Below are 12,868 nucleotides of genomic sequence, written 5' to 3' on the forward strand. Positions count from 1 at the left end.
GCGGCGCGGCGGCCCAAGACCCTCCCCGCGCCGGGGCGGGGTGCCCGCGCCGCTGCCTGAGTGGAAAGCGAAAGGGGGCGGGCCGGGGCCGGGCCGGGGCCGGGCCGGGGCGGCTGGGCGCCGCCCGCGCCGCGGGGGCGGGAGGGACAGATGGTGGCGGCCGCCGGGCGGGGCGGGGCCGCTTTGTTAGCGGCGGGGCCGGCGGGGACCGGCCGCGCCCCCTCCCCGCTCCGCGCCCCGAGGCTGAGGCAGCCCCGGGAGCGGGGCGCGGCGCGGCCGCAGCTGCCAGCCCCGGCAAGCGCGGTCTCAGCGGCGTCCTCCCGCGAAACTCCGCGGCGGCTCCGGGCCTGTCCCGGGGGGGCGGCTCCTCCGCCGCCCGCCGCTTTCCCAGGCGCCGGGCGCCTCCCCCGCGGGCGGGGCCGGTCGCTGCCTCGGTGGGCTCCCCGGCGGTGGGCAGGGAAGGGGTTTCTAGCGGGGAGGGGAGCTGTGCGAACCACTCCCAAGCAATTCGGTGTCCCCACACAAAGGGCCGTGCGCCCCGGGCTCCCCGCCCGGCCCCGGCCCCTCGGAGGCCTGTGGGGCCGGCCTGGCCAGCCGCCCGCCCCGGCCTGTCCCGCCGCTCTCCCGGCGCGGCCCGCCGGGTCTCACCCAGCCGTGGGGCACACGGGCACTGCCACCGCTCGACCCTCTCCTGAGGTACCCCAAAACCACACAGGACGTGCGGAGCAGCCGCGCTTTCTTCCCCTTCCGACGAGGACTGCCAGCCCGCCGGCAGGCTCTGCCACGGCCCTGCTTCCTTCCCTCCCGCGGCGGAGGCTTACGGCTCGTTGGCAGCACCTTTACTTACTGCATGAGGTGCTGCCACATTGCAGGCCAGCCTTGGATCTCTTCAGCGTCTTTTTGCTGTTTTCCGCTTCTTGAGGCGGTTGAAAAAAGAATGCGTTCCTTACAGAAATCATGCATGTATATGTCATGCATGTATTTTATGAAGATGTATTTATATATAATTTGACATTTGGTTACATTTAATGCATTTTTGTGATTGTCAGAAGATTATTGCATCTAAGAACTATCATCGTGAGCAGTTAATAAGCTTTCTCTGTGTTTAACTATAGCTGCGAGATGAGATACAGAAAATCATGTTAAAATGCTTGGACAAAACCCCCGTGTGTATGCTGCAGGGCATTGGCAGGCCTTGTTGAAATGGAGGTGGTGACAATTTTCTGACAAATGCTGCAGCACGGAGCCATTTTTATTTATTTTTTTTTTAAATTGTGCATGTGTGACATGTATCAGAGGTCCAGCAAAGGTTGTCAGGGATTTAACTGAAGCTGAACTGGATTCTCTGTCACACTGATGGTTAAAAATGTTAAGAACGACAGTGAGTTCGTCTGCTTGCAAACTGTTTTGCTGAGGATCGGCTGAAGGGCAGAGGGGGATCAAAATGTTATTCTCTCTCTCTCTTTCTGAAAAGGAATACAGAGAAGTCCCGAAGGCCGCCCGGCGAGGAGTGCCGCCTGGCTGCACAGCAGTCTCTATCAGGGACGAGCAAGGAATGTGGAACTTGATGGTTCCTTCTCTGACAGTCAAGTCCCAGCATCGCATCCCAGGAAGCTCGATTCGCTAGTAAAACACCAAATCCTTCCATTTACTTATAAAGCTATCACTTGTTGCTTAGTTGTCTTTGGAGGCACTAATTAATAGAAAACGTAATTATAGAAAATATAGAAATGAAACTGTTTCCCAATACATATGATGTAATAAGCATGATAAATCAGAGGGAATGCAGAGAAACAAGGTGACTTGACTTTAATTGTCTAAACAAAGCTGTATGCATAACTTTGCTGAACATACACTTGGATAAGAAAAGTCCATTTTAAACTTTGTTTAACATACAAAACACTAGGTAAACACACATATGCTTTTAAATTTAATTGTGATTTCACAATGGTGTTACTGTGGCTTACCAATCTTTTGTGCAATAGCTTTGTTTTCAGTGGCGGTCCTGAGATCACATCTGTGACATGCTGTCTCTCGAGGGCAAGAGTTTTGGGATGAAAGAAAGGTAAAGCTTCTCCCCAGTCATAGACCCGAAAGGAAGAGTAAATTCTGAATTCAAAATTATTCTGTTTCTTGCTCAGAATGTCAGGCCTTTCACAAGGAAGTAGCAAATCCCTGCTGTCTGGAAAGAGATTTCAAAAACCAAATATCCGTCCTCAGGAAGAGGTATGGAAGAATAGGCAGCATTACTTGATGCACCCGCTTTGGAGGGCAATCATACTACTCTTAAATATTTGGTGAGGATACATAGTAGCATCCTATTGGAAAAGGGCAGATAGAAGACCCTGTTCTCTGGTTGTTGACAACTTTTTACTCAGGCATAGAAAGATGTCTTTGGGGCGGTCTCGGCTTGCTCTGAACTCCCTAGTCATTATTGCAAAGAAGGTATCTCCCATGAATAGCAAAGCTGCTGGGTGTGGGTTTTAGAGAGCCTGAAAATCAGGATTAGTAGAGGAGGAGTTCTGCACTGCTTAGTGACAAGGCAAGGCACTGCAGTCTGTTCTTGGAACGCTTCAGAAAAGAACATAGTAATTGTGTGACTATTTTACAGATGTTGCAGGTGGCCACAGACAACGTCAGCAGGGCTGGATACATTCTTAGAATTATTCCCCAGTGCTAACCTTGCACAAGCTCTGCCAGTGGAGTTCAGCAGTTTGTGCAAAGCATCTTCCTCTCTTTGTCATAAAAATGGGCGAACCCCCTGAATTTTAGTCATTGTAACAGAGCCATTCAACTCTTTACATTTTATATTATGTTTACACGATCTTGTAAAAAGTTGCAAAAAAATTTCTGTTTAAAACTTTACTTCTGGAAGCAGTTTTCACTCATTTCAAGAAAGGATTTCCAGAACTTTGGGGTGACAATTCAGCAAAATTCTTGCACAATCTATGGGAGAATTGTTTACGTCAGCATCGTAGCTCCAGTTTCAGGTAGCTCAAACAAGAAAAATACTGAGCCAAAGTATAATCTGGTTTCAGGTAATTTAAATAATTGCAGGCTTGCGGGGCCTTGCCAGGTCATGTAATGCAGACATTTAGATCAGTGATGATGTAGAAAGGATAAGACAGAGCTGCCTTGATGGAAAGCTTCATATAAGTTTTTAGTCTTTCTGCAAAGCTCCATTAACAGATTAACAGTGACAGAAAAATGCCTATAGATATTACTTTGTATGTCTCCATAAAGTTCACATACCAGTAACTGAAAACTTAAACACATCTTCCATGAAAAAAATTCTTTCAGTATCTTGCTTAACAAATTTGTCAATGGACAACGCATTACTTACTCCTAAGTATTTTATGCATCCAGTTGTTCGTAATGTTGAATAAGAGTCTGAAGAAAGTCTTAAATAACATTTTTCAGTGGAATGCTTAACTCTTTTCTACTGTTTTCTGTCCTTTCTTGAAATCCTAGTTATTAGCTTTTCTGACCAGAGGCAGTCCTGTCTAGCATTCATCAGTGCTATCCTTGAATTCAGAAATTTGATAAAAAGCCTGGAGTTAAGAACTCCATCTCCCAGAAAGTTTGTATTGAGCTCTTAAATGTGCATGTTTTATATTGCTTCCCTGCCTCCTACAAAGACCAGTAGTTCCGAGTGTAAAACAGACAGGCTAGCTGCTTTTCTTTCTTGCTAGAAGGAAATAAGCTAGCGTGACTTCACTACTGTCTTTAATTCTTTGCTGTGGTTGTCTAAATAAAGTGTATTTCTTTTTACATCTGTTTGTAAGCAAGTAAGTCTGAAAGTATATGTGCATTCATATGTAGACATACACAAATGCACTTCACATCTTTTTTTCCTAAATGGAATAGTTTGCTTTTAAAAACAAATTGCTTATATATGAACACAGATGCTGTGCATGTTAAAAATACTTTTTTTCTGCTGTCTAAATGTGGAGTAAGATAATTTGTGTGGGGTTTTTTGTTGTTGGTTTTAATTTTTTTAATTAATTAGAAAATGTAAAAGCAGATGTAAAGGGCTGTGGCTGTCAAGATAGATCTTTATAGCCACAATTCTTCAAACTGCTTATTCAGCTCATTAAATTAGTAAAACAAGGCAGCAAACAAATGCTAATTTGCTATAAGAAAAGGTATAAGTTGTTAAAGGTTTAGCCTTACAAAGCTCTGTCTTTATTTATTAAGTTGTTGGAAAAAAGACATCTGACATCTACACCTGATGAGTACAGCTGGATTTGAGAAAGAAAGCTATTTTTTACATCACCTTTGTGTGGTGATTGACCCAAAAGCTTAGGTTTCAAGCGTAACCGAGATGATAATGCTGCAGTGGCTGATACCAGATCTCTGCACTGGATCCCACAGCAGTACAGATTTTGATTCACAAAATTCTGTACAAATTCAGACACACAGTACAGTCATATTCTGTCAAATTAACCAGGGCATGATCTGAAGTTTCTCAAGTATGGTGTTACTTGCCGAAGGATAGAGAAAATGAAGTCTGTTCTAAAGCCTCTCTGTACAAAGGCTGTTTTTGGATGAAAATTTTGAGCTGGGCTCGCCACTGAAAAAAATAGCTTTACTGGGTGCAACTGGGTGTTTGTGTTCCAAGATAATTCGTTGCTTGTGTCAGCCTGTTTGTGATGCCGTACAGGGAACCGATTGAGCTGGCTGAAAAATAACTGGGTTTAGGGGGAGGAGGGAAGGCTATTCATTTTCATCCAAATTAGTTTTCAATTCCGTACTAAAAGGCCTGCTATCAGATTTCCTGTATTCCCAAGGCTCCCCTTTGAATAGCTCAAAAATGTAGAGATTCCTTATCGGCGTAAGTTAGCCCAACGATTCAGTCTGCCTGTTGAGAGTGCAGTGATGTTGTGTCCCTTTCAGCAAGTCCTTGCTCTTGCTCTGCAACCCAGCAGGACCACACAAAACCCCCAAAGAGGCATAATTTGGACTGGAAAAAATTGCTAATTTACAAATCTAGAAGAGAGACCTTATTTTTTGGATACTATTTCTGTTCAAGATTGCACGACTAACAAGTACAAGTTATTTCACTAAAAGTCATATTCTTTATTAGCTGTCTTGATGAAGATAAGACATCAGTTCATCTTGAAAACCTTCCCATCTGAAGCAATCCTATTACACCGACCGGTAAGTTTCTGTGGTTTTGGAACAACGGAAGCTAACCAGAGTACAGGAGAGTATCAGTTGACTTTCAATTGTGAAACTCGCTTCTGAAGAGAAGAGGGTAACACCATGTTGTCCTCAAGAATGAAAAGAGAAAGGCCTAATTCTTCAGTAGCCTCCCTCTGATAACATCAGAAAGCTAAACTATATGTGAAAGAAAGACAAACAACGGGGAACAAAAGGAGAAATAAAAATGGTGCATATTTCCTACAATTTCTATGTTGCTGAACTATGAGAAGAAACAAGATTTAAACATTAATGTGACTTTTTATAGGTTCCGTTTATATTAAGATGTAAGCAAGAAAACAAAAAAAATGTACTTTTGGTGCCATGCTTTTATTTAAATGAAAGGAAAAAACTACACTGTACCACATAAGTAGCAATGACAATATTTTACAGCACAGCATTTGAAAAAATATGGAAGCTATGCTCCATAGAAGTGGACAAGTAAGCACACAATACACTGTACATTTTTCAACAGTGCCCATTAAATCATAATTAAATAGCTGAATTTGGCTTTAAACAGCCAAATAATAAAAACTAACAGTCATACTAACATTACAAAAAAAAAAAAAAAAAAAAAAAGATTTCAGTAGCTATTATGACTGTTAGAATATGAAATTTTGCTCCAAAAACTAAGACGAGAGTTTGGCAATTCAGTTGTAGCAACAATAATAATACCCCTGATGAAAGCACCAGTGTGTTCTGAAAAGGTCAGTGATAAATACTGGCCTTTATGGAAAGCTTCCTTTTTTTTTTTTTTTTTTTTTCCTTTTTTTCTTTTTTTAAACATGATCCCAACCAAAGATCCACTGTAATTAGAAAATTTGCAGGCTTAAAAAGGAAAAGCGTATCTAGCTTTACTTTTCCTGTATTAAGTAAAACTTTATACTGCGAGCAATGAAATTTTCAACTGCATTTTTCACATTCTACTTTTAGACATTGCACAAATCTGTAACCTGTTGACAAATGTAAATTTCATAGTACATTCAGATATATTTAAAATGACTCAAAGAATTCCTGTCATGTATTTAAGCTCACTTTGATTAGATTGATGCACGTGTCTTTATGGTGTTGCAAATCTTCAGTTAAATCATAGTACAGATTTTAGAAATAAAAAGCCTCCCATGATAAAACTTCTTTTGAAGTTATTCACCATATGCGTATCAGTTAATTCCAGCCTCCTGGTTTCTTGGATGACTGTATATTATACACAGTTTCATATTGTTATTCAAGATGTTCCTACAATGGTATTCGTAGGAACTGTCTAACAGGCAGAATGTGCAAACCCTCTTTCCCCTTTTTTAATATTATTTATATCCTATATACACAATATGTATACACTTGAAATATAAGAGTTACGTATCCTGGTGATATACATGCAAACAGTAGGAATCAGCTAACCACAAATAGTTTTGAGCCACATACATATTAAACATGTATTTTAAAGTGTTTTTCTTTTTTTTACAGTTTTAACAAATATACATAAATATAAGAACATAAATTACAGTAAAACTGACAGCATTTTTGAGAAAATGTTTATAATCCAGATGCATTGATGCCTAAGGCCTTATAATAATTTAAAAAAAGTACTGTTCTAAACTGCTTAATGACATCTCATTCCTGTGCATCTTTTATATAAGTAAATGAGCACATCATAGTAGTGAGGCATAGTTTCTCTCAAAGCAGTTTAATGAGAGAAATATGAACATAGTTTTAGTCTCCCCATGAAACAGAATGGACTACGTAATTATAGCACAATACTGTCTTATGTTAATGTAGTTGTCACAACACTGAAACAGAACAGAATCACAAATCAGTCAAGTCTTTTCCTGAGAATGAGATTTGTTTTCCCCCAACAAGTCCTCTGGTGTACATCATCAAAACAGCCGCAGATTTAGGGGAGGCTTCAAGTTTGTAGTTTCTTTTTTTTTTCTTTTTTTCCAGAACAGTGCTATGTTAAAATCAAATTATAAGAGCGACAAACACTGAAACGGAATAGTGACCTATAAAGTAATCAAACACTGTTTTGAAATAAAATGCAGCCCTTTATAAATAATACTGAAATATGCCTAGAGTTTGGTTTGTAAATGGTCACATTATAAATTTATTGAAATGTCATTTAGGCTTTTTTGCCGTATGTATTTAAAATCGCTAAGTGTTACAAGACAATATCTGTTAGATCGTGTCAAGAAAACAATTTACTAAGACACACTGAAAATTCTCATCAGATATCTATTCCCTAGAAAATTAATTTAAGTCTGAGCTGGCAGATTTGAAGGCAGGAAGAACAGACAGCGGCCTGGATCTTAAAATCAATGGGAATTAGATATACGACTTCTGAAAGATCTGTGACTTAGTGAATTCTGTGATTCTTCTGAATATTTTTAGTGTTCTGTCAGGCAAACATCAGGGATCTAGTTCTGAATGTTTCACAAGTTCCTATTCCTTCCTTGGAGAAGCAGTACCTGACCGTGTGCTCGCTCTTCATCTGGAACAACGCAAAATAATGCACATTTGCTTACACTGTTTTAGACACCTACCAAATCTTTTTAGTCTGCATTTTATTGGCATCGTGAACACGCACATGGCCAGTCATTCCTGAAATAGGAATAATTGCATCACCTAACTATACCCTGAGTTGTTAAATAATTCATTCGAAGGAAACTTCAAGCAGTTCAAAGGTTTTTCCTTTACTGTTTAGACTATAAGCAAATCAGTATTATTTAATTGAAAAAGAATTATAAATACTCAGGGGAACGAATCTTGATTTTGTTACAGCACGCAATAAGGATCTTGCAGAACAGACCCATTCAGCTGTTCTTCAGCGACATACAACTTCTCATTGAGTCTTTACTGTAAGTCAGTATGCAAAGTTCAATGGTATTGAGAATATTAAGTATTTCTTTAGTGAAAGAAAAAATATTTCAAGACAAGCACAAATACAAACATATAAGGCAACAGATGTAAAAAAAAATGTAGTTTGAGTCACTAAAGAGGAACATTCAGTGCTTCAGTGTATCTAATCAAAATACAGAGCAAATATACTCTATATATTGTATTAGCACATACGAATCTCCACACAAGTCAAACATTTCCATAATCACTCATAATTATTCACCTAAGCGATCATCTTCTGCACTCCTAAACACTGTGTTTACATTCCAGTTGGACATGATAATAGAACTTGGTGTCCAGTTTTACGTTCTAAGAGTCTTGTTGGCAACTAGAAATCTATTTCCTATAGGCAGTAAAGATGAAGTGCAAGTTTATCGTAATTGTCTGAAGCAAAGTTTTTGCCATCTACTATGCCTTGGTGGGTAAAAGTTTCTTAGGGGTTACTGGTCTCTTGGTTTGCCACAAATGGCTGTGAATAGTAATTGCATCAACACTGGCAGACAGAGTTTTAGCAGGTATGTGGCTAAATTGCTTCCTGTCGGAGTTGTATTTATACAGTCCCTCTATCATTTTCTTTGTGATAGATTTAGGACCTATTCCCGTTAATTTATTGATTTCTTCAGTATCAGGGCAGTATGTATACAGAGATCTGAACTGGCAGCCTGAATCCCGGAACAAGATTAAGAAATTATTGGCATCGGATTTTTCCATTTCCTTTAAAAGAAAGAAAGAAGAAGATTCACAATATGAATTTGGCATTATAGTTAGAAAACATTCAAAATCATTGTATCGTCATTTTGAATTTGTTTTCTACCAGAGCCGAAGCTTACGGCTAACTCTGTCCACTAAAAGACCTTACTTTCAATCATTAGAATTTGCTAAGCTTCACCTATCTGAGTTTTGATAAGGTAGCTATCTTTCTCAAGCAAAACCTTATTTATTTAGACAATTTCAGCTATATTTGTTTAGTTGTACCTCAAGAACAGACATTCTAACAAATTTTTTGTAAACCAAATAAAAATTCTTTGATCCATTTCATCGAGCAGGTCTAATAGTTGTAAGTTTTAGAACAGGGAATTTAGATACATCCAGATGTGCCTGAAAGATCCTCCAGCGCTAAAATGGGGGTTTGGTCATCCCTAAATCCATTCACGTTTGGTCAAACCATAAAAGTCAGTTGAAGCATATTAAGCAAAGGTTCTTTATTAGCTGAAATCTTCAGACTCCTATTCCACCCAACACAACTTCTATGGGACATGTGCCCTGAACATGTACAGCTTCTACCTAGTGACGTATGCTGCGTCCTAGAGTTAAGCATGACCTTTTTACAGCTGTTCTTTCCTGGGATTTCTGGGGGTTATTATGCTCCCAGTTACTTGAACTGAAAGAAGCTGTCTTGGTTTCTCAGTTGTTATTTCCAAAAAGTAGCTGGAAAGACAGAGAAGGCAGCATCTAGACATGAATGCAGAATTACGAAGAGAAGAAAGGGCAAGAAATTTATTCCGGAAAAGGAATTAAATCCAGATTCCAAGTACTTGTGGTTTTTGACCTATTTAATCTGTCAAATTTGTCACAGTTGGTAAAAGGAACAGTCCCATTACTCTCAACCCTCAGACTCCCTGTTATTCCTTTTGCATGGAAACACACTGGTCCCCAAGTTCTCACCCTTACAATATTTGTGCATCTTCAGAAAGGTTTATACCAGCATAAGAGAAAAGGCTGGAAGGCACCTTTCTGTAGTAGAAAGTCCTGAATTTGCCCTACTGCTTGGAAACTGGAGAAAAGCATAGGATGGATGTATTTCAGTTCTTTCTGTTCATAAGAGTGTTGTGCTTTAGTGCTAAAGGTCCCAATCCGAGGATCTGTATGTATAAGACAGATATTTTTCACGTTATGGAAAACAAGTTTGTGAGCAAATTATAGAAGTCTACATATTGAAGTTCCTACATTAAACAAGCAGTAACTATTAATTAACATGTCGATTAATTCACCTTCCTGTGCTTCATGTACAATGCGACAGCTATTTTTTCTACAGTGCTAGAGAACCTTTCTGTCTACACAGCAAGTAAGTCACAGAAGTTACTCAAGCCTTTCACTAAGAGCTGGCGCAACCTGAGAAGGTTACTTTCCATACTTGCATTTATACTTGAGTGTCTTCCTAACGCCTGGCTGTGGTTTGACTTAGGTGTTTACGCTTTTAGGGGAAAAATACCCTTACCTCCAGTATCTTTTTCTTTTGACCTTCATTTACTTTTCCAGCCAAGCAGCAATGTGCCAGCGCATTCTGAATTATATACTTATTGGATTTAGCACTGGGTTCTTTGAAGAGCTTTGGTCCTATGGAAGAGGAATGACAAACTAGCTAAGTTAATCAATAAGCCAACAAAGAGTTTCTTTAAATGCTGTGAAGCACTTCTGGTATGGACCTTTTGCATGCATAAAAATACAAATCCAGGAAAAAAATAGAATTAGGCTAGAGACCACAAATTTCACAAACAAGTAAAATGTCATTCTTTCCACTGTTACTGAATTTGCTTACGAATGTGTCTTTCATTATTAAATCATTATTATTGGCAGTCTTGGTAAATGTGTTTTCTCTCAGGGGACTTTTTCTATGAACAACAAAACATTTTGCATTTTCTAACTAAAATTTCAGTCATCCAGGAGGAAGCAAATTCTTTCTTTTTCTTCATCTACACCTTTGATTTCAAGGGTGACAGGTATAACAATGAAGCTGATGCAGTGCTTAGAGTAACTGTAGCCTGTCCACCTTGGAATTCCAGAAGTGTTTTACCCAAAATCCAGGATAAAAGATCTCGCCTGACACTTGCCAGGTTATTCTGTCTGTAAAAAGACTTGATTCATCTGGTTGAAGGAGAAATCTCCTCTGTTTTAATTTCTGAAATATATGTGTATTTGTATCAAGACCGTTTGAGAAAAACAACATGTAAGTACCAATTCCGAGTCTTAGAAAGGAACATAATATACAAGCAATTGACAATTAAATTTAAGATTAAATCTGAGTTTGTCTTTGGGAAAAAAAGCCTAGAATCAACACAAAAAAGCTGTATGAAATCTGACTGACAGAATGAAGATATTAAAACATGTGAAAAAAGCCTTCTGTTCAATTCCTAGGAACTGTATATTCCTTCATTTAAAAATAAGCTTTACATAACAATCATTAAAAGATGATCTTCAGCACTATGGGTCTTCATGAGAAAACTCAGCAAGACCACCCAAGCAAAGTCTCGCTATCCTTCCTGCAATTTAATTTGACGTGCATGTGGCACAAACTGACACAAACTGACTGAAGTTTCATGGTTTAAAAACAGGTAAGTACATTCTGATTTTCAGAACGAACACTTTCCCTTTCCAGATTGTAATCATTTCAGTGGAAAGGAGACAAGCTTATTTTCAAAACAAACATTTGCCAGCACAGACAGAGCTATGCAGGCCCATTAATCAAACCTGATCTCCCTAAAAGTTTATCGAAAATACCTAACGTTATTTTACTCTTTACCAAATAAAGTGATATTACATGGACAAAAATGGAGCTTTTATAACCCTGATGATGCAAGGTCTTTGCAATATCACATGCTGTATATTCAGAGAAAAGGGATGAAGATACCAGTATTATTTGATTCATAATATAATAAAGAATTAGAAGTCAGATTGTAAAGTTTTTAATAAACAACAAAGGATCCGTTTAGAAACAAAGATTGCAGAATATTTAAATTCACATTACTAAGCAGATTTTTTTTTTCCTGTTGCAATTTGTTTTTTGCTTTTTGTAACTCTATTCTAAATTGAGCTTAAATTTCAACTCTTCTTGCCTTGCTAGAGAGACTACTGAAGCGCACAGTGACCTGTGAGCCCATTTGCTGTTCTGAGCCTAACTGCAGTTTATTCTGGTTATCACAAATGTTACTCAGTACTTTTATTTTGGATTTAAAATTTTAACCTTGTATTATCACCATCTATTTTAAAGGAGGTGAAAGTAACATTTCTATGAAAGCATCCTCAATCAATTTTTAGGAAACCAAATAAAGATAATTGAAAACTTTTCATGCATAGAACCACTAATAGCCAGGTACTTTTCTGAATATTGTTGTCACTCACCTGTGTATTCTGTAGCAGAGGCGACTGAAGAAGTTGTAGATGCATTTTCCCAATCTTTTTCTCCATTACGACTACCACAGCGACTTGGAGATAAGAATCCTTCCACAGACTCAGACCTAAACGTTAATTTTAAAATCTATTAAAAAAATTTACAATGTTCAGCAGAGAAGCCTTCTAACATGAAAGGAAGGCAAACTGTATTGAGGTAGAACACAATGATTTGAATGGTATACTATAAACCTAAATGCACAATATTTACAGAAGAAATTAATAGATAACTGAGTTCATGTTCTGTACAAAGTATTTTGAGTGATGCAAGAAGTTGGTATTTAGGTGAGGTGGATGTTAGTAAGTTCTTGGGGCTACATCTGAGGGACAGAAGCCTAATAGATATTCTAGCCTGTGGAATATTATTACTAAGTGGGAATTCAGGTTACTTTTATGTTGGTACTAGCAAAACAATGTTATCTCATGTAGCAAACAAAACAGTTCTTCATAGAATGATGAATGTGAAGTAAAACTTTAGTTCATTTATACTTATCATTACAACAATTGGCAGTGAGAACTGCTGTACTTAAGACAGCAAAACAATTTCCTTTCTAATTTTTGTTTTCACAAGCAGTAACTTCTGGTGCTGTAATTCTTCCGGCTGTGT

General features: G+C 38.9%; 1 protein-coding gene across 4 annotated transcripts in view; it reads right to left on the reverse strand.

The window, feature by feature from the left end:
- Nucleotides 1–5,533: 5,533 nt before the first annotated feature.
- CAMSAP2 (calmodulin regulated spectrin associated protein family member 2) overlaps nucleotides 5,534–12,868 on the reverse strand; it is a 93,667-nt gene continuing 86,332 nt past the window's right edge. For all 4 annotated transcript variants that reach the window (XM_082313488.1, XM_082313487.1, XM_082313486.1 and 1 more), the window contains 3 exons: nucleotides 12,214–12,329; nucleotides 10,313–10,431; nucleotides 5,534–8,808 (listed from right to left, as the gene is read on the reverse strand). In XM_082313488.1, coding sequence (XP_082169614.1) covers nucleotides 8,503–8,808; nucleotides 10,313–10,431; nucleotides 12,214–12,329 — 541 coding nt within the window. In that variant the 3' untranslated portion in view covers nucleotides 5,534–8,502. The remainder of the gene's footprint in view (nucleotides 8,809–10,312; nucleotides 10,432–12,213; nucleotides 12,330–12,868) is intronic.

This window comes from Platalea leucorodia, assembly GCF_965183815.1.
Source record: "Platalea leucorodia genome assembly, chromosome: 5".
In the NCBI taxonomy this organism is placed as follows: domain Eukaryota; kingdom Metazoa; phylum Chordata; class Aves; order Pelecaniformes; family Threskiornithidae; genus Platalea; species Platalea leucorodia.